The sequence below is a fragment of the Stegodyphus dumicola genome, chromosome 6 (genome assembly GCF_044657685.1).
Source record: "Stegodyphus dumicola isolate Sdum_Otavi_A_Nest chromosome 6, ASM4465768v1".
Lineage (NCBI taxonomy): Eukaryota > Metazoa > Arthropoda > Arachnida > Araneae > Eresidae > Stegodyphus > Stegodyphus dumicola.
Window position 1 is genome coordinate 58732042 of NC_140773.1, and position 24367 is coordinate 58756408.

The following is a 24367-nucleotide window of genomic DNA, read 5'->3' on the forward strand; positions in this document are numbered from 1 at the left end:
GAAGAAAGTGTTCTGAATGTTTCTAAATCAATGAAAGGAATTTGTTTCAGAATGCTATAAATTTACCGTGCATATATTCTTCTGTAAAAATAGAGTTTTTTCTGAAGATTTTTTTGATTTAAGCTTTTTATTATCTTGTATGTAAAATTATTAGGATATTTATTCCTTTTTTATAGTTTTCTTCTTAACTGTCTTTGAAACATCATTTTTTTCACTTAAATGGCCAAGGATATATTTGAACTATAATTGAATAAAATTTTTTATAAACATCTTTAGATACCTTTGTAATCCATTAAGAACAGCTATACTGCGGTATTGTGTCTACTGTAGAAATTTTAGTATAAATGGGCATGAATTTTTATCGCTGTTGCATTAATTCAATATCAGACTAAGACATTTTCCTATTATACGTAGAAATTTTCTGATCAGGAAAGCATTAGAAATCAGTTATAATAGAATTTAAATAAGCTTTTAATTTTTTTTAATGGAACTTAGAGATGCACTGAGCTGAGCAACCATCCCTTAAATAGCTGTCTCTTTTGACATGTATCATGCAAATCTATTTGCTGTTTATTTTTATCTATTTGTTTAGCATTTTAGATTTTCTGATTCCATGAAGTTATTTCATATAATGTAGCTGAATCAAAATTAACACTTTTCTCAAGTTTCCACAAAAACAATCCGCCCCCTAAAAAAACTTCTAAAAAGAGATAAAAGTTAAAATGTGTTTTTTAATTGAAATTAAGAATTATTTAGATTTTTAAAGTAGGCTAATAAATGCCTTAAAAAATTAAATGCTATTTGCATCAAGTACCGTCTCCTGAAATAAGCTATTTCAGCAACTGCTATAGCCAATAAAAATACGTGAATTTCCGCTTTAGTGTATTACAACCTAAAGCTGAAGTATTAAGCATACTAAAATAAAATAACCTTCTTTCCTATCGCTTAAATATTTGTAAATGATTTTTTAATAAATTATGATTATATTGTGAATAAATCAGAAATATCACTTCTCAAAGGAAAAATTGGAAAGTACACCCAAGAGCTTGCTAATAAACCCTAAACAAATTCTTGAAGTACGCAGAAACATAATTTTTAAAGGCTTTCTGTACACAGTAAATTATGGATATCATTTTTATTTTTATAAAACAAAAATTTAACCATACAATAGCGAGACAATTCATTATAAATTTAACACATTTTTACTGGAAAATATATGCACGGAACAGCTTCGAAACATGTACGTTTCACTGCCGTAATGCAATGTTTTGACATTACAAACATGGACGCCTCCTGTTAGGTAGCGTTTCATTCCCTGATAGTGGAGGAAACTGCGAACCTTGCCTCCTTTTATTCTAAAGTGCTTGCTTAATACACTATTCAACTAAGAGTTGTCAAATGTAAACAAATGGCGGTTTCGTTACGCTTAACAGCACTTAAACAACTTTTACATTGTTGATAGATAATTCGACAACTATGCAGAGTAACAAAAGGCATACAAACCTTAGCCCGAACATAAAAACCACGTAATTCAATCACTTTGAAATCAAAAAACACAAAATTTACCAACATATCAGAATAAAAAACCTAAGCTTAGCGAGCCGGGTAATAGAGTGGGTATATGCATACTCGCCATTTATATATAGGTATATGTTTGGTGCCTCCAATTGCAACCAAAAAGGGAGGTGCACAGATACTTGTTATATCACTTCTGTATAAAATATTTCAAGGTTCTACTCGTTTTTGAGCTATACGAGATACATAGATACGCACGTACGTATAGAAGTCGCGAAAAAATACCTTCTGAATTCATTTTTCACTCCATTTTGGGAAAAAGAGTCCTTTATTCTGTCCGTATGTACAGATGTTCACGCAAAAACATCGTTTAAATGCATTCTACAGCGGTCAAAATGGATATGTAGAGACATTAGGTACTTTTTGGAAGCATGAAAAATATGCAACGCCTTCGCCTGGAATCGTACCACGGACCTCTGAATTACGCGAGAAGCATGCAGACCACCACACCACGTAGGTTCGTTAAGAAGGCAGGATAAATACCTTAAACGTTTATTTCTGGACTTGCTTGAGAGGCAGTTAACCCTTCTGTCTTCTGTAGATCAGAAATGCCTAACATAGAATTGAATAATTTAATTCCTAATTTTGATCGATCCTGAAACAGCCGATGTGAGTTTGTTGAGATATTAGGTATTTTTGGAAAAAGGCAAGAAAAAAATATGCAACGCCTTCGCCGGGAATCAAACCACGAACCTCTGGAATACCGGTCCACTGTGCAGATCACCACACCACGAAGGCTCGTTAAGAAGGCGGGAGAAATACCTTATATACTCCCCCTTTTAAAGGGTGACTGGGGTTTTTAGGGGACCCAATCGCCAAATCCTGGGTGATGAGAATCATCATCCAACACCCTTTTAGTTCGGGCGCCACTGTAGAGACATTAAGTAATTTTTTAAAGCAGGAAAGATGAAAAATATGCAACGCCTTTGCCGGGAATCGAACAATTACGTGCTGAGCGTGCAGACCACCACACCACGAAGGCATGCCAAGAAGGCGAGAGAAATTACTTATAGATATTTTCGTTGAAATATGATACCCGAAATTTTTCGCAATTAAAATGCTTCCTTTACTTCGTACAAGGAAGTAAAAATGAAAAGAAAAAAAAAAAAAAAAATTATGAGGAACTATGTGCTGATTCGGGGGAGCTTTGAAATTTGCAATCTAAGCTATCATCAGATCCCACTGCATCACAAATAAATAGATTAAAATCGTAATTTATTAGGATATTAACTGATGCTATCAAAACTTAATCATCTTAAAAAACGATAATTTATGATCGAATAAGAAATAAATAAATAAAATTAACTAACTAAACATAAATGCATAAAAAGTTCTTAATGTTAATTAAACAGGAAGCATTATAACAAGATGGCTCCTAAGAAGCTATGATAGAAAAGTTTGAATTTATTTTTAAAAATATTTTATTATTATCAACACTGAATTCTAGTTAAATTTGCATTCAGTACACAAAAAAGTAAAGTGAAAAATTTCCTGGTGTAGAACTGAATGTACCACTTGAGATGAAATGCCTAAATAAAAACAGAAGTAAATGATTTCATTTTACGTACGACATTTCCTTACTTCTAGCAATTTAGACATAATTTTTTTATTTCATCCATATTACAATGAAGTTTTTCAAAATGATTTCCATTTAACTGAATGAATTTATCCGAATGAAAAAATAATTTTTTTAAAGCCATCCTCAGAGAATTTTTTCAGTCTCTCTTCTCCCTCTCTTTATGGCATGACTAACTCTCATATTGAACACTCCATAAATGTTTTTCCAAATGTGAGAGCAAAAGACTTTGCAGACGTTGAAAAATTTTTGAAGTTTCCACACCCTCTTTTCACAAAAATAAAATAACTGCTCTTTGCATCTTCCAAAGTTGCAGAAATAGTGTTACAAAAATGTGCCTGCATCAGTCAAGCAACTCAATCAGATTGAATAATATTGCATTGAACAGTTGCATAAACATGTCAAGACTTGTCTCTGGCCGATAACATTGCTTGTATGTTTGTTCTAGTATTGAACTTGAGTTTCTAAAACTTTGGAAACGACTCTCATATTCTTAGCCAGAACCACTGAAAATCAAGATATGGCTAGGAAACACACATAAATGAAGATTATTCAACACACGCACACTATAGAAAATTTACCTATTGTAACCTGTTCCTTCATATAAAATCTTGCACATTTTTTCCTTGCATGGTTTCCCAGAAGAATCAACATCAATGGGTACAGTTCTGAGCCGAGTAATGAACTCCTATTAAAAAAAAATAAAAAAAAATTACAATTACGTATCAGCTAGATTGTTTGAAAACAACATGCAGCATGGACAGTCACTTTGTTTACTTGGTTTAATATTTTCACAAATGATATATTGCATTAATGGGAATTGGTATTCAGAGTCTACGACAAGGTATAAGAATATTACATTCAGAACTTATAAGTTAATAACAACAGAAACATTGCTAGAGAAATCTCTACACTACTGTTGTTTACCTAATTCTAAAAAAATTAGAGAGCTTTTTCATATTATCTTTAGAGCTCAGTACTAATTCTACAATACACCACACATTTCTTCAATATCACTAAAACATCTTGGGGGCTTATAATTAGGATAATGATGTATGACGAACACCAATTTATTAATGAAGTAACACGCACAAAAGAAATAAAAGTGAGAAAGTTTTTTTAGTTACATTACTCGCGCGACCAGTTCCAAGTTCTAACTAAAGTTTGTTGTGTCACATCACCTATAAAAAGGAAAAAGAATAATTATATTTTGGTGAATCTCGCATCACGTGACATAGAGCACAAACTCCGTTTGAAGAATGACTCACGCCATCCGTTACAGTCTTTCCCTCAAGCCGTATAAATTGTCCTCAATTTACGGCTTGTTCTTGAGGCGAAATACATAGGCGTGATACTCAATCATAAACTTACAAGGACTCCTCACATTTTAAATGTCAGAAATAAGGTCATAAATATTCTTAAATGCCTCTATCCCCTCATAGGCAAATATTCAAAGTTGGATTTAGCAAAAAAGAAACTGATTTACTTAGCTAGTATCCGACCTATTATGATTCACGCTTCCCCGGTGTGGGCAGAAGCCACTAATTGGGACCTGCATAAACTACAAGTTGTGCAAAAAAGATTCTTGGCGTATCATCACAAACTCTCATTCTTTATGTACGGAATAACCTCCTCCACCAAGAGTTAACCACCAAGAGTGAACCCATAAAAGATTTTCTCTGCAAAATTAATAAAATATTTTTCACTAACGCACACGATTACGAGCGCTTAAGTTACTTTGATACATTTCACTACGAAGTTTTAAGTGAAGATAAATAAATATCTTAGGGCGTATGCTGCTTTTCTGTTAAGTACAAATCAGAATTTTCCCTCTTAAATTTCAATGCACTGTGCCAGTTTCGCATTCTAAAAATTTCTACTTAGGACTTAAAATTAAGCAGCAACTTGCTGAGCTCCGACCTGGGTGGTCAGAGGCGAGGAAGTCATGTCGACCTGGGAGCTCCGACATGAATGTAAATTTCACCATACAGATAACTGCTGAACTGTGTGCTCTGTAAACATATGTGTATATGAACTTTTCTACTATCATCATTCTACTCATGAATAGAGTAGAAGTTTTACTAACTGTATTTCTGCATAGTTATATTTATGTAGGACTGTCGAGTTACTCTTATTCCTAGCATCAGTGCGAGCAGATGACCACTCAAGTGACCCACGTGATCACTAATTTTGTAAACTCTACGATTGTAGTTTACTACTGGATTCTGTAGTGTATATATGCATATTTTGTGCTTTTTATTTCATGTTTCATTATTTCTACGAAGTGCTATTCCCTCAAGTATCACGTAACTACTTCATCTCAAAACTACTGTGACTTGTTCTGCTATTTGCACTGGACTTAGAATATTGAATTCTAATATTAATGCATTAAAACTTAATTTGTACTATGTAAAATTACTATTTATGATATTTTTAATCTCTCAAATGCATAAGTATGTCATTTACAGCATCAGACTTTGAAAAGCTATCCAGCCGATGTGATGTCATAGCCATATCTAAAAGTGACAAACTGGCCACGCCCCTTCGCCATCTTCTATCCTCTCCTCCTTGACTTACTGTGCTGCACTCATTTTAATTGAAGCGCCTTTCTATGGCCCTTGAAGTTCTGACAACCGAAACACTGCATGAAATTTTCATGCCAATCTCGGCATACAGCGGAAGTTGGATTTGGCTTGCTCTTGAAAGCTGTTTTATGGTAAGGACAGCTCGTCCATCCGGTTCAGGGGTTCTTCTGGTTCGACCTCTTCCTAGGATCAAGAGTAAAGGAGTAGAGTCTTGCCTTTCATGTGGCCGAAGAGCACATACATGATAGTCACCTATCGAACAAAAAGGATCATCAGTACCAGAGATTAATGCAAATCTTGCGCGCTGTTCTTTACGTTGACTAAACGGTCGGGACAACATATCCGCAACAAAGTTAACTTTGGAGCAGGCACGGGAAGCATGGCTTATTTTACACTATTTTACAACACCCATAGCATAAATGGTCCTCCTGTTCACAGTCTCTAGATTATATGGCCACGTTTTCCACATACGTAACACGTTTTCATGTGCTTTTTGCGATCTTGGGCCATGTGACCAGTTCTTCCACAACTATAATATTCATTGGAATTCATGAACTTTCTTACCACTTCTTTCTTTGATGGAGATATACGATGACTTCGAACTATGACAGGGGGCTTGCTACTTGTGTTAATATAATGTCGGACTTTGGGAATAGGTTTTTTCCCTGGTTGAAAGATACCTGAACTAAGCAGCTATTTCTCTTAACTTTCTCTCCACAGAAACTTGTTAAATTTCGACTTATATTCTGAACGCTCAGACGATTTGAAAGTGTAATCACTAAAGCTAAATTTCTGTTTAGGGTTGTCATGGAAATACCCTCTAGTGTTTGGAAATTCCAAAACAGCTCCAGCAGTACGAAAAAATTCAGTTACTAAAAAGGCTCTCTTATCTTTTGCTGTAGGTAACGCAAGTAAAGCTATTCGGAACGATCGTGCTTCAATTTGAATATCTACTTCTGTTGCCTTCTAGACATCATCGGCGAAGGTAACATTCATATTGGTTTTTGCCAAATTCTATTCCTCTTTCTTTCAGAAGCCGATGTAACATTTCTCCTGCTATAGTGCGACTGGCTCCAGTGCCAGCAGATACAAATCCGGTTAAGCCGTTTATTTTAACTCTCAAAAGAGTCATCTGATGTCCCTCGGCAGAGAATGTCTGAAGGATCTTTGAAATCAGTCTCTGCTTTCGAGAGGAGCGGAGTAGAAGAGGCATTTAACCTTAATGAAGCTTGACTTCCCACATCCATAGAGACTAAAAGGTGGTCGATCTTCTTCTTCTTCTTTTTTTTTTTTTTTTTTTTTTTTTTTTTTGCATTATCTGTTGATGAGACGTTTTTAGTATGTTGAGGATTACCTCTACAATTTTTGGGATCATCTCCTTGTTGAAATTTAAGGGTTTCCTTACTCACATTTTTATTTCGTACATGTCTAACTTCTTCATACAGATCTAATTTGTCCCAGCAAGCTGAAGTGGGCTGTTCCACTCCCTCCAGTTATCAAAAAAAAAAAAAAAAAATATTCTTTATAATCTGGAGGGGCTTTCTTAATCTGATCTGCCAGTATCAAGTTCTTTAACTGCTCGAACGTCGTGACTTTTGATTCTTTAAGCCACCCATTGAAATAGTTTTGTAAGTCAAAATAAAAGTTTCTCCAGGTGTTTTCAGGAATTTTCTTATGAAAACAGAGTAAACAGTGGTCGAAATTTCTCAGCACTCAACTTGAAGCGCTTTAAGAGAATCTGTTTAATTTTCTGATAACCCTGAGCGTCATCAAAAGATTCTTTTGCAATTAGTTTAACAAAATCGGTTGGTAGAAGACCAATAAGATAGACTACCCATTTTGAAACTGGTACCTCCAGAAGGCTTAATTGCCTCTCAAGCAAGTCCAGAAATAAACTTATAAGGTATTTCTCTGCCTTCTTAACGAGTCTTCGTGGTGTGGTAGTCTGCACGCTGGGCCGGTATTCCAGAGGTCTGTGGTTCGGTTCCGGCGAAGGCACTGCATATTTTTCATCTTGTCTGCTTCCAAAAATACCTAATGTCTCTACAGTGGCGCCCGAACTAAAAGGGTGTTGGATGAGGATTCTCCACAATCAGGATTTGGCGATTGGGTTCCCTAAATACCCCAGTCGCCATTTAAAAGGGGGGAGTAAATAAGGTATTTCTTCCGCCTTCTTAACGAGCCTTCGTGGTGTGGTGGTCTGCAAGCTAGGCCGGTATTCCAGAGGTCCGTGGTTTGATTCCCGGCGAAGGCGTTGCATACTTTTCATCTTGCCTGTTTCCAAAAATACCTAATGTCTCTACAAACCCACATCGGCTGTTTCAGGATCGATCAAAATTAGGAATTCACTTATTCAATTCTATGTTAGGCATTTCTGCATCTACAGAAGACGATACCATTGCAGACTCCACTCTCCTAGCAGTAATACTGGATTGTAATCGTAATTTCTCCAGTTCAAACAACCGTTCATTTTCTTTCTCTCTTTATTATCTCAGGAATTCTAAAATTTTCCTCTATTCATATTTCCTCTATTCTATAAAAAATTCCTCTCTCACCTAGCATCTCTGCTAACTCAGTTAAATCCTATTTTTTTCCTTTTGTTAAATAAGCATGCTTAAGTAAAAGTTGGTAAATTTCCTCAAAATATAGACTTAAAACTTTTAGTATGCCATCATATATATATGTTTTAAAATATTTTTATATGGATTTAGTACAGATCAAATATACATATTCAAAACCAAAACATGAAATAAAGTAATAATTCATTTTACATAACTTTCTGTTGATTGCTTGAAATAGTATACTATAACATACACAGTGCTGTTCTCAGAAGATAAACTATTATAGAAAACTTTCAGTAATTTACGTTAATACAAAATATAGCAACTTTCAACTACATATTTCAATGCCTTTTCTTTTGTTCTGTTTTCAAAACTAACAGTAGTTTATTTTGTATTTATTATATTTGACATTTATTTCACTGCTTGATATAGAAACTTGCATAGAACAAAATAATTAACTTTATATCAAATATTCATTCAAATATTATTTTTAAAAAGTTGCCAAAGTAGTAGGTGCTACCACAAAATTCCTTATTTGAATTTCAGCAATACTTCAAAATTTATCTTTTGGTACTAAAGGAACTGGTATGGTAGTGTGGTGGTCTGCAAGCAGAATTCTTCCCATATTTACTTAATCCTGATGATGAGTGAGAACGAAATTAATTCAAGGAGACCACAGTTTTTAACTTTTCCTTTAGTTTCGAATTTACATAGTTAGAAATTATCCAATATTAAAGTTTACTTATCTTTAACGTATCTATGGACTGTCCGTCATCATCACTTCTGGTTTTGACGATCCATATGGGGATTTTTGTCCCCGTAGTTGGGCTGCCGCTTTTTTATAACACATATTTCTTCAAAATCACTAAAACATCTTGGGAGCTTATAATTAAGACAATGAAATATGATGAACATCAATGTATTAATGAAATAACAGGCACAAAAGAAATAAAAGTGAGAGAGTTTTTTTTTTAGCTACTTTGCTCACGCGATGACTTCCACGTCCAAACTAAAGTTCGCTGTAATGAATAATATGAGCTGTTTTATCTTCAAAAATTCAGCAGTCTGCTCAGGACGAGTTAACTGAATTTTTTATTACCAAAAAGAATCAATGCATTTCATGTAGACTTTTACATAGATCTTGGATAAAGATGTAAATCGGAAAGCAATGATTAGTAATCCCTGCTTGTAACAAGTTTTGGACAGCAATTATTTTAAGATACTATACTAATCCCTGCTTATAACAAGTTTTCAACAAACTTAAATTCTTTGGCAGTTTTACTGTAATTTAGAGAAATCAAAATCAGCTTTGACTCAGCTGCTTACTAGGTCATTTCCCGTAATGTCACAGAGGTTTCACTGTAAAGTAAAGTATCACCCACTTTCCAAAAGAGTCGAGAATAATTTGGCAGTCTTAAAGAGAATTTTTACCACAATAAAAAATTCTCATCTACTTTAGCACTTTTGAAATGGTCAGTTAAAATCTTAAAATTTCATCAAACAGCCAAAACACGTCTAAAACAAGAACATCTAGTATTCGAAATCCTCTTTGTTCTTAAAAGTTTTACTGTCGAGCTATTCTGCAAGGCATTTTAATTCTCTTGTATTTTTTCGAGACATATGATACAGTGATTCATATGATATAGTGTGTACAATTTGTTAATAAACAATTTGAAATGATTGAACTGGATATGTGGTTGTGAGTTTCTGTTTATTATATACGAGAGGAAAAGTTCTAATCTGTGATTAGCCCAATACCAAAGTATAATTTTAGAAACTAATATTTAAGTAGTGTTATTACGTCTTTATTTTGAACAAGCATTTCTGCAGTTCCATTAGTTGAAACTGCCAAGAATTTTTTTTCTTCCACAAAATCATCACGGAAATTAAGTTTATTTAAATGGGTCATCCGTGATCTGACAGTTCTTTCAGCAGTTCTATTAAATCACCTTGAAGTTCTGTTATATCAAGAGACAGGTTTGTAGGCTCATTCATGTCTAGAAATGTGCTTTTTATTTAAATAATGAATAAGAAAAATTGACTTGAGCAGGACTTTTGTCAGTATGAAGAGTAATTATATTTTTTGACTTGAGAGACTAGACCAATCGGACTTTCGTCAGTATGAAGAGTAATTATATTTTTTGACTTGAGAGACTAGATCAATCAAGGATTTCATTGACTTGAGCAGGACTTTCGTCAGTATGAAGAGTAATTATATTTTTTGACTTGAGAGACTACATCAATCAAGAGTGATTTCATTTAGCTTCTGTACATCAGTTTCTACCTCAAAATCATGAAATGCTTATTTTTTTTTTTTTTTTGTTTTTTTTTTTTGTATGCAGTTTCAAATATACTGGCGATTATTTCTTTTTTGTTTTCGAAACTATTTGCTCATACAGTTTCCAAAAATTTAACTTTTTCTCATTTCAGCATTAAAACAGCTGTCTGATTAGCTGAACTTTCCTTATGTTGCAGATTTTTCTTTCAAAGAAAAGGCATCTGATCTAATTTAACTTCATCTATAGCATTACTTGATGCTCAAGTCCACTAATGAGAAATGTTCATGCCCCTGCATTTTAAGCTGCATTCGTAAAGCACCACCATCTTCGCAAGGTCTGGAATTAAGTTTTTTTTTTATTTTTAACCACTTGCCAGTTTCACTTATTGCAGAATTAATCTTTCTTATTAAAATCCTAACATTCTGAAAGATTCTTAAAAGGTGATGCCGTGTATTCACCCTCTACAAGATCCATAGCAAATGCTATCAGATAAATGATGACGCAAAACAATTAAAAATTTTCCTACGCATATAATGAAATACTGCTACTTAATGAGATTATAAGCCAAATTCGATAAAGAAGGGGAAAGTTGTTTTAGTTTCCTGAGGATGTCTTCACTTGTATTATCCCTCACATTATGCGCTTCAGCCAAGTGCTGTACGGCACTTCTACTATCCGAAAAGGTCCAGATATCTTTTAACTGAGGAAGTCACATGATGAAGTCCAGACCCTCCAGAATTGCAATAAGCTCGCTTCGAAATACCGAGCAGAAGTCTGGATTTCTTCTTTAAATTCTTATTTCTTGATCCCGAAATCTAATATAAATGCCACTGCCAGAACTGTCATTAACAAGTTTACTGCCGTCCGTATACATGTGGACAGCGTCCATAGGAACATTATTAATTATTTCAAGAGCTAAAAACAAGAGCTTTTATTAGGAAAACTCTATATCGCCGTAGCAGGGAACCCAGAATTTTATGAAAATGTACTTTATCTGGCAACTCATTAAATGTATGCGATTTTTGGAATACCAAGGCTTATGTTTTTAGTTTCTGCCAGATTAGCGCTTTTTTTTCTTGTAATGAATCATAATGTAACTATAGAGTTTACCTACCAATACAAAAGAAAGTGTTGCAATTTTTTCAGAAATATAGCATTTTGTCTGGTAGCAGTAGAGTATAGAAATGCGCATCTCAAGATGTTATATTTTAAAAATGATCTAAGCGTCCGATTTATCTTAGGGAATTTATTTAGAAAAAATGTCTAGAAGTCAAGCTAAAAACTGTTTTGAAGTTATTTTTAAAGTAGATAGGTGAACAGATCCACTGGCTGTAAAAATGTAAATACTGTCCAGATTAATTTTCATTATATAAAAAGTTGTCAGGACTACTGTTCGTTCTAATTAACTTGGGAAACACCAGAGAAATCCTGAGTGGAAACAGGGAGCTTACTCAAGCTATGTTCGTGGAATAGACAAACAAGTTAAGGGGTGTTGGGGGGGGGGACCCAAAAATCTGCAAAAAATGGTCATTTCGTATTTTTGGATTTTCAAATTCTCTACACTTTTACCTTTCTAAAAATGACATTCTTTAATCTCTATGAAAATTAGAACTGTAAAAATCTAGTTTTAATTTGTCATCGAATGCTTTGATAAATGAAGATTTTCACATAAAAACACATCTTTCTCCAAACGTGAGTTTTTTATACTCGATGAACCTTTTTTTCAGGAACTACTGCTCGCAGGTATCTAAAATTTTTATGGCTTATTTATTTTCTTAATATTTATTGAAATGAGCTTTTTGTGATAAACTAAGAAAAAAAAATTTTTTAAATTTTTTGTGTGAGAAAAGTGATAAATTTTACTATGCCTAACAAAATACTCTGTAAATTACTCTAAAATTCAAAATGTTTCAAACGCTATTTCAGTGTAATCAGATAGGTCTACTTTAATTACACAAATTTTCAAGCATGTATCTACAGCAGATTTTGAGAAAAGGTACATCGAAAATGGCTAATTTAACATTGTCGGTATAGGGGTTTCTGACACCCCTTAAGAAGAGTTAACATTACCCTTTATTTCTCACAGCGTACAGGTGCTCCTGCACTTCGGGATACAGAGATCAACACTTTTCTAAAACGTAAAATAATAAGAAATATTCACTTATAACTAACTTAACTAAATAAGAATTAAATGCTTCACAGAGACTATTAACGCGAAGATTGGCCTTTTGATCTGAAGATTGGCCTGCGTATGTAGTGAGCTAGATGCAACTACTACAATGCTGCTGGAAGGCTCTCTCTCTCTTGGCTAGAAGCCACTTCTTAAATACCTTTCACAGTTTGCAAACTCATTAGCATAAAAATCCTACTCGCACTTATTCTAACGGGAAATGGAAAATAAGAGAGGATACCAAAGTTTAAAATAAAATAAACGTTAGTAAAAACTTAAAAATCCTTATAAAGTAATACAATCATGCAGTTGGCTAGCTGTTATTTATCTCTGATGTTACATTATTATAGAATTCTTGAAGATCGAAAGTAGTTACGAACTGTTATTAAGCGATTGTGATAATAGTTTTCTCCAAATAAGTGCAATTCTCTGATGTTCTTTTAAAGTTAAATCAGGTCAGTTGAGTGCAGTGCTAGGAATTCTGCAATTCTCTGATTCCCCCTTTAAGTTAAAACAGATCGCTGTGCACAGAAGATAAAGAAAATAGAAGGTTAAGTATTTTATTATGGATGTTTGCTGCATTTTTAATTTTAATTTGTTATTGTTTCATACTTCATTCATTGTTTCATAATTTTATGTAATTTCCAGTGCAATACCATGTTTTAAAATGACTACCGTTTTTTATGTGTTAGGTTAGCAAAAAATTAGTCCCCAATGATTGCCGACTCTGTGGGATGGTTGGGTGGATAATGCAATAGTATTAAATTATGAGTATAAATGTTGCCAACAATAGCCATTATATAGTAACACGTGCACACAGCCAAAGAATTTCAGTACATATAAAAAGCTTCTGTAATTTTTGGGAAAAGCATATACAAATACAAAGCTTTGTTGCTGCCTTTGGAGGTACACCGACACCATGCTAAATTCCAACTTCTAACATTCTAAGTGATTTCGACAAGTTACTTGTTTTATTTGCCTACTCTTCAATGTTTGATGCTCAAAAATGTTCCATTAGTTGAATGATGAATAGCACTTCTAGTGAGTTTAAATATAACTAAATATCTGTGTTGCCACCATATGCTACAAAAAACTTAACAAATCATCTAAATATATATTAGTACATTTGGAGCTGGTTTAGTAATAATTCTAACATTTTTAAACTTTTTACTTTCTCTTGTTAAATTTACAAAATGTTTAGAGCTACACCTGCGTTCCTTTAGTAAAACACCAATGGCTATATCTAATATTTTCTTTGCAAAATAATTGACTCGATGACCAGATAAGGATATTTCAAGAAAAGACCAATTATATCTCAATTAATATTTTGGTACTTTCTGATTATCTGCAGTCCCCTCCCCAAAAGTCGCCAACTGTTGATTGCTAATGTTTCACCAAGCTACAATGCAAAATAAGCCGCACTAAGAATTACATAAAACAGCAATCGATAAAAAAATTAAAAACACAAGAAACATCCTAAGAGCATTTAACTATTTTTTCGATGTTCTTCCCATGTACATAGTGATCTGCTTTATCTCAAAAAATATCACAGAATTGCAGGAACTCATGTGCACATACTGTTGTACTCTCCATGTATGCAGAAATCAGTTTTCACTTAAAAAATAATCACAGAACTGCACGCTGCTAAATTTTTGAAATTAGGAAGGTATCAGCCAACAGAATTTAGAATCTACAGAGATTGCACCAGGCGCCAAAATAGTCGACCATGTGTAAATTCGATTAATTCTTGATAAGCTGACTTAATTTTTAAAGAAAGATAAAGAAGGATATAGATTCTATTATTTCCAGTGTTTTGAAAACATTAAAATGGAAAGAAATTTAAAAATTTGTATCTGTTCATTATTTAACAAAATAAAGAATGATTAGTTCATTTAAACTTCTGCCTGAATGATCAGTGACATCTCTGCCAACTTTCATGTTCAGGGATATGTCATAATCAGATCAGATGTTTACTTTGTTTAAGGCCCACAAAATACGTTTGCTTTTATAAGACTGAAATGCACTTATTTATTTATTTATTTATTATTTTTTTTTAAATCTTATATAATTTCAATGTAAGCTTTTGATATTTAAGCATGTAGCAAATGAGATGATTATTTTTATAATTCTAGAGGGGAAATTTTCTAAATTCATTTGGTGTTTTTACTTGTAAGATGAATTCTGTTTTTTTATATACTCAACTATGTGGAATTTTCCCTATGCGGAATATGATATTTCCCGAATTTTCTGTACAGACGAGCTTTTGCTATATTTACTTGAAGTAAATAAAAAACAAAAGGTGTAAATGAGAAAATTTTTCTTGGATCACAAACATCTAAATTTTATCACCTGGACCCAACAGTGTGATAACCTACATACCAGTTTCATAGATTTCCTGGATAAAACGTAATGGTTGAAAAAATATAACTGTTAATTTTTAATTATCAAAAAAATTATTTTTCCAGTGCAGCACAACATACATCAAATAGCATTCAACAGAAAAATATATGCGTCAACATAAATTTCTGGTGAGAACACATACTTTCACTATCAGCTAATTCATTCCGACTGTGGTAAAATTTTTCCAAACATAAGAACCATACCTCTTAAATTAGATAGTTCAATAAAAAAGAGCGCTTAAAATAGAATGGTACCCTAGGAAAACTTTTTATTGACAATACTCACTTTGAAACCTCCGTTATAAGAGATTATCTCTTAATCTCTAAGAATCATTATTTAATTCTTAAGAATCATTATTTAGTCGTAAGTAATAGGCAACACTAATGCACATACCTTTCTATAGAAAATTATTTGGCACATATTTTCTTCTAACAGAAAAGATCCAAAGTATTTATTGGCAAAATGTCTATTATTTTCAATAGCAGAAATAAATTACATAACAAGTATTTATATATATTTATATATCTGTACATATATATTTGAATTGCGAATCAAATATCACAACTTACCTTAATATTTTTTTTACTGTTTTGAAGAATTAAAAATATCCATCTTTGACAAAATATAAGAGCACCATGAAGATCTAATTCAGAAACCCAGGATGTAAGTAATTTCGAATATTTATTTTTATTTCTCATGTGATCAATCAGAATAACAACAAAAAAAAATTCTGAAAAATACAAAAACAAAATATAACATTTTAAAACAAGACATGTATTAAAAATAATTTTATCAAAATATACTAAGAAAGCACAGATTACTATATTTCAATTTTTTGTTTTTTATTTTTTTAAACACATAGTGAAATCTTAAGCTTTAGAAACATTTACCAAAGCAAAACATAGAATCTTTACTCAAAATTTATATTAAATGATTCAATTTATTTTATGATCATGAGGTTTCTTTATGCGTCAATAAGTCTTTTCAGACAACTTATTTTCTATAATGTTTTAGCAGATTAAGTATATTAAGTTTATAAAATGTGGCTATATTTTTTTCAATTATTTAAAATTACATATCTTAATGAGAAACTGAAATAAAAATTTTTAAAATTCAGCTGATAATATAATAAATAATCTAGCTAGGAAAACAATGAAATAAATTACAATCATAATAAACACCTTGTGTCCGTGGCATTAATGTTTTACACTTTAAATTTTCCTTCATTTTCTTTTCTTCTAAAATTTGCTGCAATTTTATAACTAAATCCATAATCATAGGTGATCCAACAATTTTTGCAGCATAGTTCCTGATTTCTTCTTCAATGGTCGATTTTTCAGCATTAAGAAGATCTGAAGCTGCCAAGGAAATCTGAGGTGGAATGTGAGGATATGCCTCAGATATTTTAAATGTAATACATGTAGCATCTTTCAGCGTAAATTTCAGTATTCGGGAATCACCTGAAATGTAGTAAATAAAGCATTAACATGTTAAGATTTTTCTCACTTTTGATGTTTTTACTGTAATAGAAGGCACAAATTAAAAGTATAACAATAATCTGTCAAAGCAGTTTCAACATGTACAGTATTATCAACCACAGATCTCATCATTTACAGATTAACATTATCAAGATTATTCTTATCACTTTCCGGAAGTTACTAACAAAGATAACCTGATGAATATATGCCAGGGTTTGCAAATCCCTGTCCCTCCCCCATATGAAGAAATTAAATTTTTTAACTCAGAAAACTAAAATGCGAGTGCTCAGAAGATTAGATAGTGGTGAACGTCAATGTCAAAATGATGTTGCACGGAACTTGTGAACTACAACGACCATTCTTAAGAATAAAGAAAAAATAGTGTCATCATCTAGAACTACAAAAACCTTTGCAACTAAGAATAACCCGTTCTAGAAATAATACGATAGAAGAGATGGAAAAACGACTTTCTATATGGATTGAGGACGAAATTGAACGCAATATGCTATTAAGCCAAGCTTTATAATGGAAAAAGCGAGATGAATTTTACATCACATTCAGACTGAAACAGGTGACACAACAGACTTAGCTGCAAGAGACACTTGATTCAGGGTTCTGGGCGATAGCCGCATTCCTGAGTAGAACAGACAGCAATTACATGGCTTTTGATGGCATACCATGATAACAAACAATTTAAACAATTTAAACTTTCGTTGCAAGTCGAGGATGGTTTAATAGATTTAAACATCGAAATAATCTTCATATCATATAGATTACAGAAGAAGTAGCAAGTGGAGATAAGAAAGTGGCGGCTGAATTCCTAGCGACATTAAGAACAATAATTGAACAAGGAAACTATCCTCCAGAATTAGTTTTTAATGTTGATGAAGCGGCCCTCGTTTGGAAAAGAATGCCAAAACATACATTTTTATCTCGTGAAGAAAACGTGCACCAGGATTTAAAGCTGTGGAAGATCGCTTAAAACTTCTCCTGGGTGCTAACGCCAATGGAGACTTCAAATTAAAGCCACTTCTTGTTTATCATTCCCAAAACCCAAAAGTATTGAAAGGAATATTAAAATCAACTTTAGCTGCAATTTGGGAATTTAATAAACGATCATGGATAGCTATGAAAATTTTTCAGAATAGGTTCACTGAAAATTTTGCCCGTCTGTTATCCGCTATTGCGAAATAAAAAAATAAAAAATAAATAAACACTTGAACCAAAAGCGCTACTTTTAATGGATAATGCTCTAAGCCATCCAACGAATTTATCTGACTTAATAACATGTATTCCAGTCGAAGTGATTTTCTTGCCGCCTTACACAAATGCATTAATCCAACGATGGATCAAGGTGTCATATCAAATTTTAAAGCTTATTTTTACCTGCGGCGAACATTTAGACATATGTTTGAAAAAACAGACGGAGATGATAAACAATAAATAAGAGATTTTTTGGAGAAACTATAGTATCGTGGATGCAATCGAAAACATAAATCTTTCTTGGAATGAGGTAACGGGAAAATGTTTGAAAGGAGTGTGGAAAAACATTTGGCCAGATTTAAACACGGACGATGGCAGTAGAGATTCTGTTGTTGATATGAACGAAATAAAGAAACAAACACGTTTAGATGTAGTAAATGTGGAAGATCTCGATGAAATTTTGCAAGAAACAGAAAGTCTTTTTAATGATAAGCTCAAGGAATTAGAGCGGATCAAGAAGAACACAAAAATATTAAAAATAGTTATTCTGAAGAAGAGCAAAAAGAATTTTCAACGGCACTTCTAAAATCCAATTTAGCATCGACAACGGAAATTATGGACTTACTTATTGAAAATGATGCAGATTTTGATAGGAATTCAAAGGAAAGACTCCATGGATGCCTTGTTACCTTATTGACAACTTCTAACGCAGCGAAAAAAAGAAAAAAAATGCAGAAAAATCTGAATAATCTAACATCTAAATGGCGACTTAAAATTTTATTTATTTTTATATATTCATTTATTATATCTAAATACACAGTCCAGTCACATTAATGTGACCACCACCTACTTTCGACGTCAACGTGAAATAACCAATCAGAGAATACAGGTGGCAGCACCCTGCAGCGCAGCTTATATAAAGGGTGTCCGAGAGAATGCAGAAACGCATTACAGGGCACATTCCAGATACCTTAGACATTATAATGTCGAACACTAATATTAATATGATCCTGGAAGGGCATGATGATCTTAGCTCAGACCACTGCCCGGTAGTAGCGACAATGGGGGCTGCAAGTATAAGCTACCCCACTACTAAGACCTACACAGATTGGACGATGCTTCATAAGTTGTTAAGAAGCGACTCCCTATGCCAGGAGTACTTAAAACCCCAAATGACATCGACAGGATAATTGACTCTCTCATTGCATGTTTAAACAACTCTTACTACGAGGCTACGAAAATCACTCAGAAGATAGATAAGCTTACAATGTTCCCTAAATTTATTAAGGAACTCAAGACTGAAAGAAACCGGTTACGTAGAAGCTACAACACTACCTGGGACCCGAACACGAAAGCAGAACTCAATAGAATAAGGCTCAGGAAGGAAATACAGGATTTCAGGCAAGAAAACTGGAATGACAAAATCGCTGAGTTTGAGATGGATTGTGATGCTTTCTGGCGCTTCACTAAAATGCTTAAGAGCACGCACTAATGCGACAGGCCTGTAGTAGCAAATGGTATCACAGCCTAATCTAATAATGATAAATGTAAGATTTTCGCAAATCGCTTAAAGGAGCAATTTAGTCCCAACATAACACCATGCAATAATTCGTTTGCACAGCAAGTTCATGAATGGCTGAAGATGCCTACTGCACTTAACGCTAGCGGGCTCACTACTCCTAAGGAGGTTACGAAGATAGTCTCTAAACTTAATCTAAAGAAGGCCCCAGGCATTGACGGGATCACGAATCTCATGATCAGGAACTTGCCTAAAAGTGGCATTACAAGACTCACAGGCATCTTTAACGCTCGTATCACGTGTTGCTACTTCCCAGAAAACTGGAAATGTGCGAAAATATTTTTGCTTCCCAAACCCGCTAAAGACATCACTAAAGCAGAAAATCACAGGCCGATTAGTCTTTTATCCAATCTTGCCAAGATATTTGAAAGGATTATCTTACAAAAATTTCAGCCCTACTTGCAATTCCTGCCTGATGAACCGTACGGCTTTAGGAGCGACCTGTCTACTGCGAAACACCTACTTAGACTTGTTGAGTTCATAGGATCCGCACTCCATCATAAAAGCTGCACAGCACTGCTCATGCTAGACGTGGCCAAAGCATTTGACCGCGTTTGGCATGAGGGCTTAATCTACAAATTAATGAAGTTTAATCTTCCCAGAGAGCTTATCCTACTGACACATTCTTACACTACAAGAAGATTCTTCACTGTGAGCTGCAGACAGAGTCATTCTGGCTACGAGATGATCTCAGCAGGGGTTCCACAGGGGTCCTGTTTCGGGCAAATTCTCTACTTATTTATGCGGTGGATTTTCCAAGGGACAAATAAAATAGGAACACGCTACTCGCCTGCTATGCGGATGATACGGCGGTAGCAGTTAAATCAATAAATCCTAACAGAGCCATTAGCGTATTGCAAGATATTGTACTTGATATTGAAGCATGGTGCTCCAACTGGAGGATTTCTATTAATGCTGATAAGTCTCAACTGCTTATCGTACGCAGGAATAAATTAAAAGTTGTTATCCAGCCACTGTACCTATTCGGCCAGCGGGTACCCACAGTTGACAAGGCCAAATATCTAAGCGTTTATCTCAATCAAAGGCTCACGTGAACACCCATATCAACTATGTAGCTAACAAAACTAAAGGTGTTGCGCAGCAACTAAATCTTCTACTTGGTACGTCTTCTAAATTGGACCTACGCAGGAAGCAACAAATTTATCTTTCCATTTTGCGACCTATCATGTGTTACGCCTCGCCAGTTTGGGCTACGGCGAAGAGCAATGACCTGCACAAATTACAAGTTGTACAAAATAAAATCTTGCGCACCATTACAGGCGCACATTTCTATATTAGGAACAAACTACTGCATGATGACTGGAAGGTAGAATACATTGATGAGACTCTATAGATTAAACAGTAAATTTTATGATAAGCGTTTAAAATGTACGGCGGGCAATTTTAAACTACATATGCGTCCCAGAAGATGTCGCACTAAGGTCATTTACTGCTCACAGAATGCAGGACCACAATTTCGTCACTTAAGCACACACAAGCTGCATTTCTCATTGTAAATATCTTTAATTTACACTTTATTTATTCATATTTATGCAACTTGATATCGCTACATTAGCACATGCATGTTTCGGTTACGAATATTTCTCATCACCTCTTTGATAAGTGGTAGTTAAATAACGATTATCTCAGCTTGACTTTGCGCTTCGCAGCCAACGGGCCCTTTTTCCTACTTTGATCCGTTTTCCGGGTGCGACTTAGTTGATAGTTTACACTGTGATATTCTCTAGGGATTAAAAGAACAGAGCTTATAAAAGACGCATAGCTACATAAGCATAAGCAATTCGCATTCAATCATGCAGACAGGGGCGTAGCTAGAGGGGGGCAAGGGGGCATCTGTCCCCGGGCGCAGAATCCAAGGGGCGCCAAACTGATGTTACGTCATTTTAGAATTAAATGTTTTCCATCCTTGGCAAGCAGTAGGGGGCGCGAAATCTTCAGTTGTCCCTGGGCGCTGAAAACCCTAGCTACGACTCTGCATGCAGAAACGCAATTTATGTGTTGTAAAAATAAAGAAGGGGGAAAAAACTATAAAATTAAAAAATACACACAAAAAAAAAAGTTTAAAACAAAAAAGCGTCCGAAAAAAATCAAAATTTGATTTTTCCTATCCCTAAACTTTCTCGAGATAATGTGGCTCCCTCTTGTGTGCATCATGACAACCATTTATGTAATTTTCCTATTTCTGCCCACTAATTAGATATTTTTCTGATGTGGAGGTACATGGTTTTGGACCATATAGGCACTCCGTAACTTATAATCATCGGCAGAAACGCAGCGATTTAGCTGACAGCCAAAATGGCATGATCATTGGCTTTTGGGCCAAGAGTGGAAGCATTTTAGAAACGGCTAATTTTGTAAACTGTTCGTGTGCCTCCGTGGTAAAAGTACACCGTGCAAGGTAAAATCAGGGATGTGACAAATGTGGTGCACCGCGGGCTATATATGACAGAGGTGAATGACGGCTGCGGAGATGCATTCGAGCGAACAGACGTGCAACTGTTCAGCAGCTGGCCGCCCAGATGAATGAAGGGGTTACCAACAGTATCTCATCAACGACGGTGCGTATGGGCCTCCGCAGCAGACGTCTGCGTTTTATGCTCCATCGGACAGATGGATATAGCGTGAGAAATCGAAAAGTAAACACCCTGCAACAACTGCCGGAAGGATCCAAGATGAAGAAAGGAGCATTATAGTCTGGGGAATGTTTCCGTGACATTCTCTGGATGCATTCATCATTGTAGAAGGCATGATGGATCAACAGAAATGCGCATCTGCGCTTGAGGACCATGTCCACTCCTATATGCGAATTGTTTTTCCTCAGAATGATGGCATCTACCAGCAGGAAAATGCGAAAGGTCATACAGCTCTCAGTATAACGTGCATGGTCCGAAGAGCACCAGAATGAGTTTACCGTACTCCCCTGGCCAGTAAATTCCCCGGACTTAAACACAATTGAGAAACTCTGGGACCACTTCAATCGGATTGTTCGAAGTCATAGATTCTCAACCGCGTGACCTTAACGCAGCTGGTCACTGCACTTCTGTCGGTATGGCTCAACATCCCAGTGAATACCTTAAAGAACCTAATTGGCTCTTCCTGCATATCTTGCAGCAATCCGCTTTACGAAAGGTGATTATTCTACTTTTTCACAATGTGGCAATTAATGTGACTGGACTGTTTATTTGTAAGAAATAAGTTTTTATTTTGTATTATTATAAAAAACATATTTAATGAACTTAAATATCAAAATACTCGAATAAATTTTAAAATTTTATACCCGTTTTTCCCAAACCCCATTACTTACATGATGAGATGACCTCGTTTAACGCTATTTCGCATAACGCTCTACTTTGATGGAACGTAACCCCCGAGCTAAACGAGGTTTTATTGTATAAATGAGAAAGTCATGGTAAAAATATATTGGAACCACCAAACATATTAAAGAAAAAACTCAATAAAAATTACTCTAATAATGCACTGGTCTACCCTTTCCATAAATTCACTTAGTCTTCTAGACATAGACATTTCCCCTTAAATGCATTTATGTTAGAAATTCTGTTTTTATTAATTTCACCTTGCAAAAGACCCCAAATATGTTATATAGAGTTAAAGTTTGGACTAAACACAAGCGTTTTGATTACATAGGGTAGGTATATAAAGTCCACAGTTTGAAAATATGGATATAGTTTTAATGCAACCAACATGCCCATTTTCTGTGCTGTATTTCAAATATTCAAATATATAAAATTATCAGTTTTGTCTTCAATAAAGTATAGAACTTAAACCCTGCAAACATTCCCTACAAACACACTACCTCTACCATGTTTTACTGCTGGAATAATATGCTTCATTTGAAGTTCAGTGTCAAATTTTTGCCACACCATTTGTTCTTAGTCACTCCCAAAATACTAAATTTACTTTCATTTGCAAATGTATGTGAATTCCAAAAGTTCTGAAGCTTTTTCATACAGATCTTAGGGAATTATAACCATGCCCTTTGGTTTGCTTTATTAAAAAATGAATATTTATAGAAATTCGGCCGTAAAAGTTATATTTTCTTAAGATATTTCTAATAGTTCCTGCATTACTAGATTTGCTAAATGTTCGTTGGATATTTAAAATCAATCTTACCTCAATGGTTTAAGAATTATAAATCATATTTCTGATGATCCACTTTTCTTCGGACTTCAGTGAAACCCTTGAAGCCACGTTCATGGTTGAAGCAAATTTGTTTTACAATATTTAAAAATTAAATCAAACAGTATATTTTATTTTAAGATCAATATAGTTCAGCTATTTTATTCTCAGATTTTTCACAATTCCAATGAAAAATTATAAGCTTGCTTGTATCAAAGAAATCTCAATTTCTTGAATCTGTGTTTAACACAGTAGCTCCTAAACCTTAACTTTTCAAGGTGTATAATTGGCTCTTTACAATATTTGTACCGCAGCACTATAGTACTTTTTTTTTTCCTTTTTACTTCCTTGTACGAAGTAAAAAGGAAGTATTGTAATCGCGAAAAGTTTCAGGCAGCATATTTCAACGAAAATATCCATTTGACCGCTATCGAATGCAATTTAACGATGTTTTTGCGTGATATCTGTACGTAAGGACAGAATAAAAGACTCGTTTCCTCCAAAATAATTATAAAACTGCTTTAAAATTAATTCTGAAAAGAATTTTTCGTGGCGTCTGTACGAACGTACGTATCTCGCATAACTCAAAAACGAGTAGCCTCAGAACGTTGAAATTTTGTATATAGGACTGCTATAACATGTAGATGTGCACCTCGTATTTTGGTTGCAATCGGCCGTACCAAACGTATATAAATATATTTATATATATATCCACTCTGTTACCCGGGTCAGTGATCTCAGTTTCTTTACTCTTATATGTTTGTAAATTGAACATTTTTTGCTTTAAAAATGATTGAATTATG

At 34.2% G+C, this 24367-nt stretch overlaps 1 protein-coding gene across 1 annotated transcript in view; it reads right to left on the minus strand.

Annotated features, from left to right (window-relative positions):
- Positions 1 to 24367, minus strand: part of LOC118201893 (RWD domain-containing protein 3-like) — a 58901-nt gene that overhangs the window by 11085 nt on the left and 23449 nt on the right. The window contains exons 2-4 of the mRNA XM_085818341.1: positions 16328 to 16606; positions 15716 to 15876; positions 3733 to 3839 (exon numbers count right to left, since the gene is read on the minus strand). Coding sequence (XP_085674467.1) covers positions 3733 to 3839; positions 15716 to 15876; positions 16328 to 16606 — 547 coding nt within the window. The remainder of the gene's footprint in view (positions 1 to 3732; positions 3840 to 15715; positions 15877 to 16327; positions 16607 to 24367) is intronic.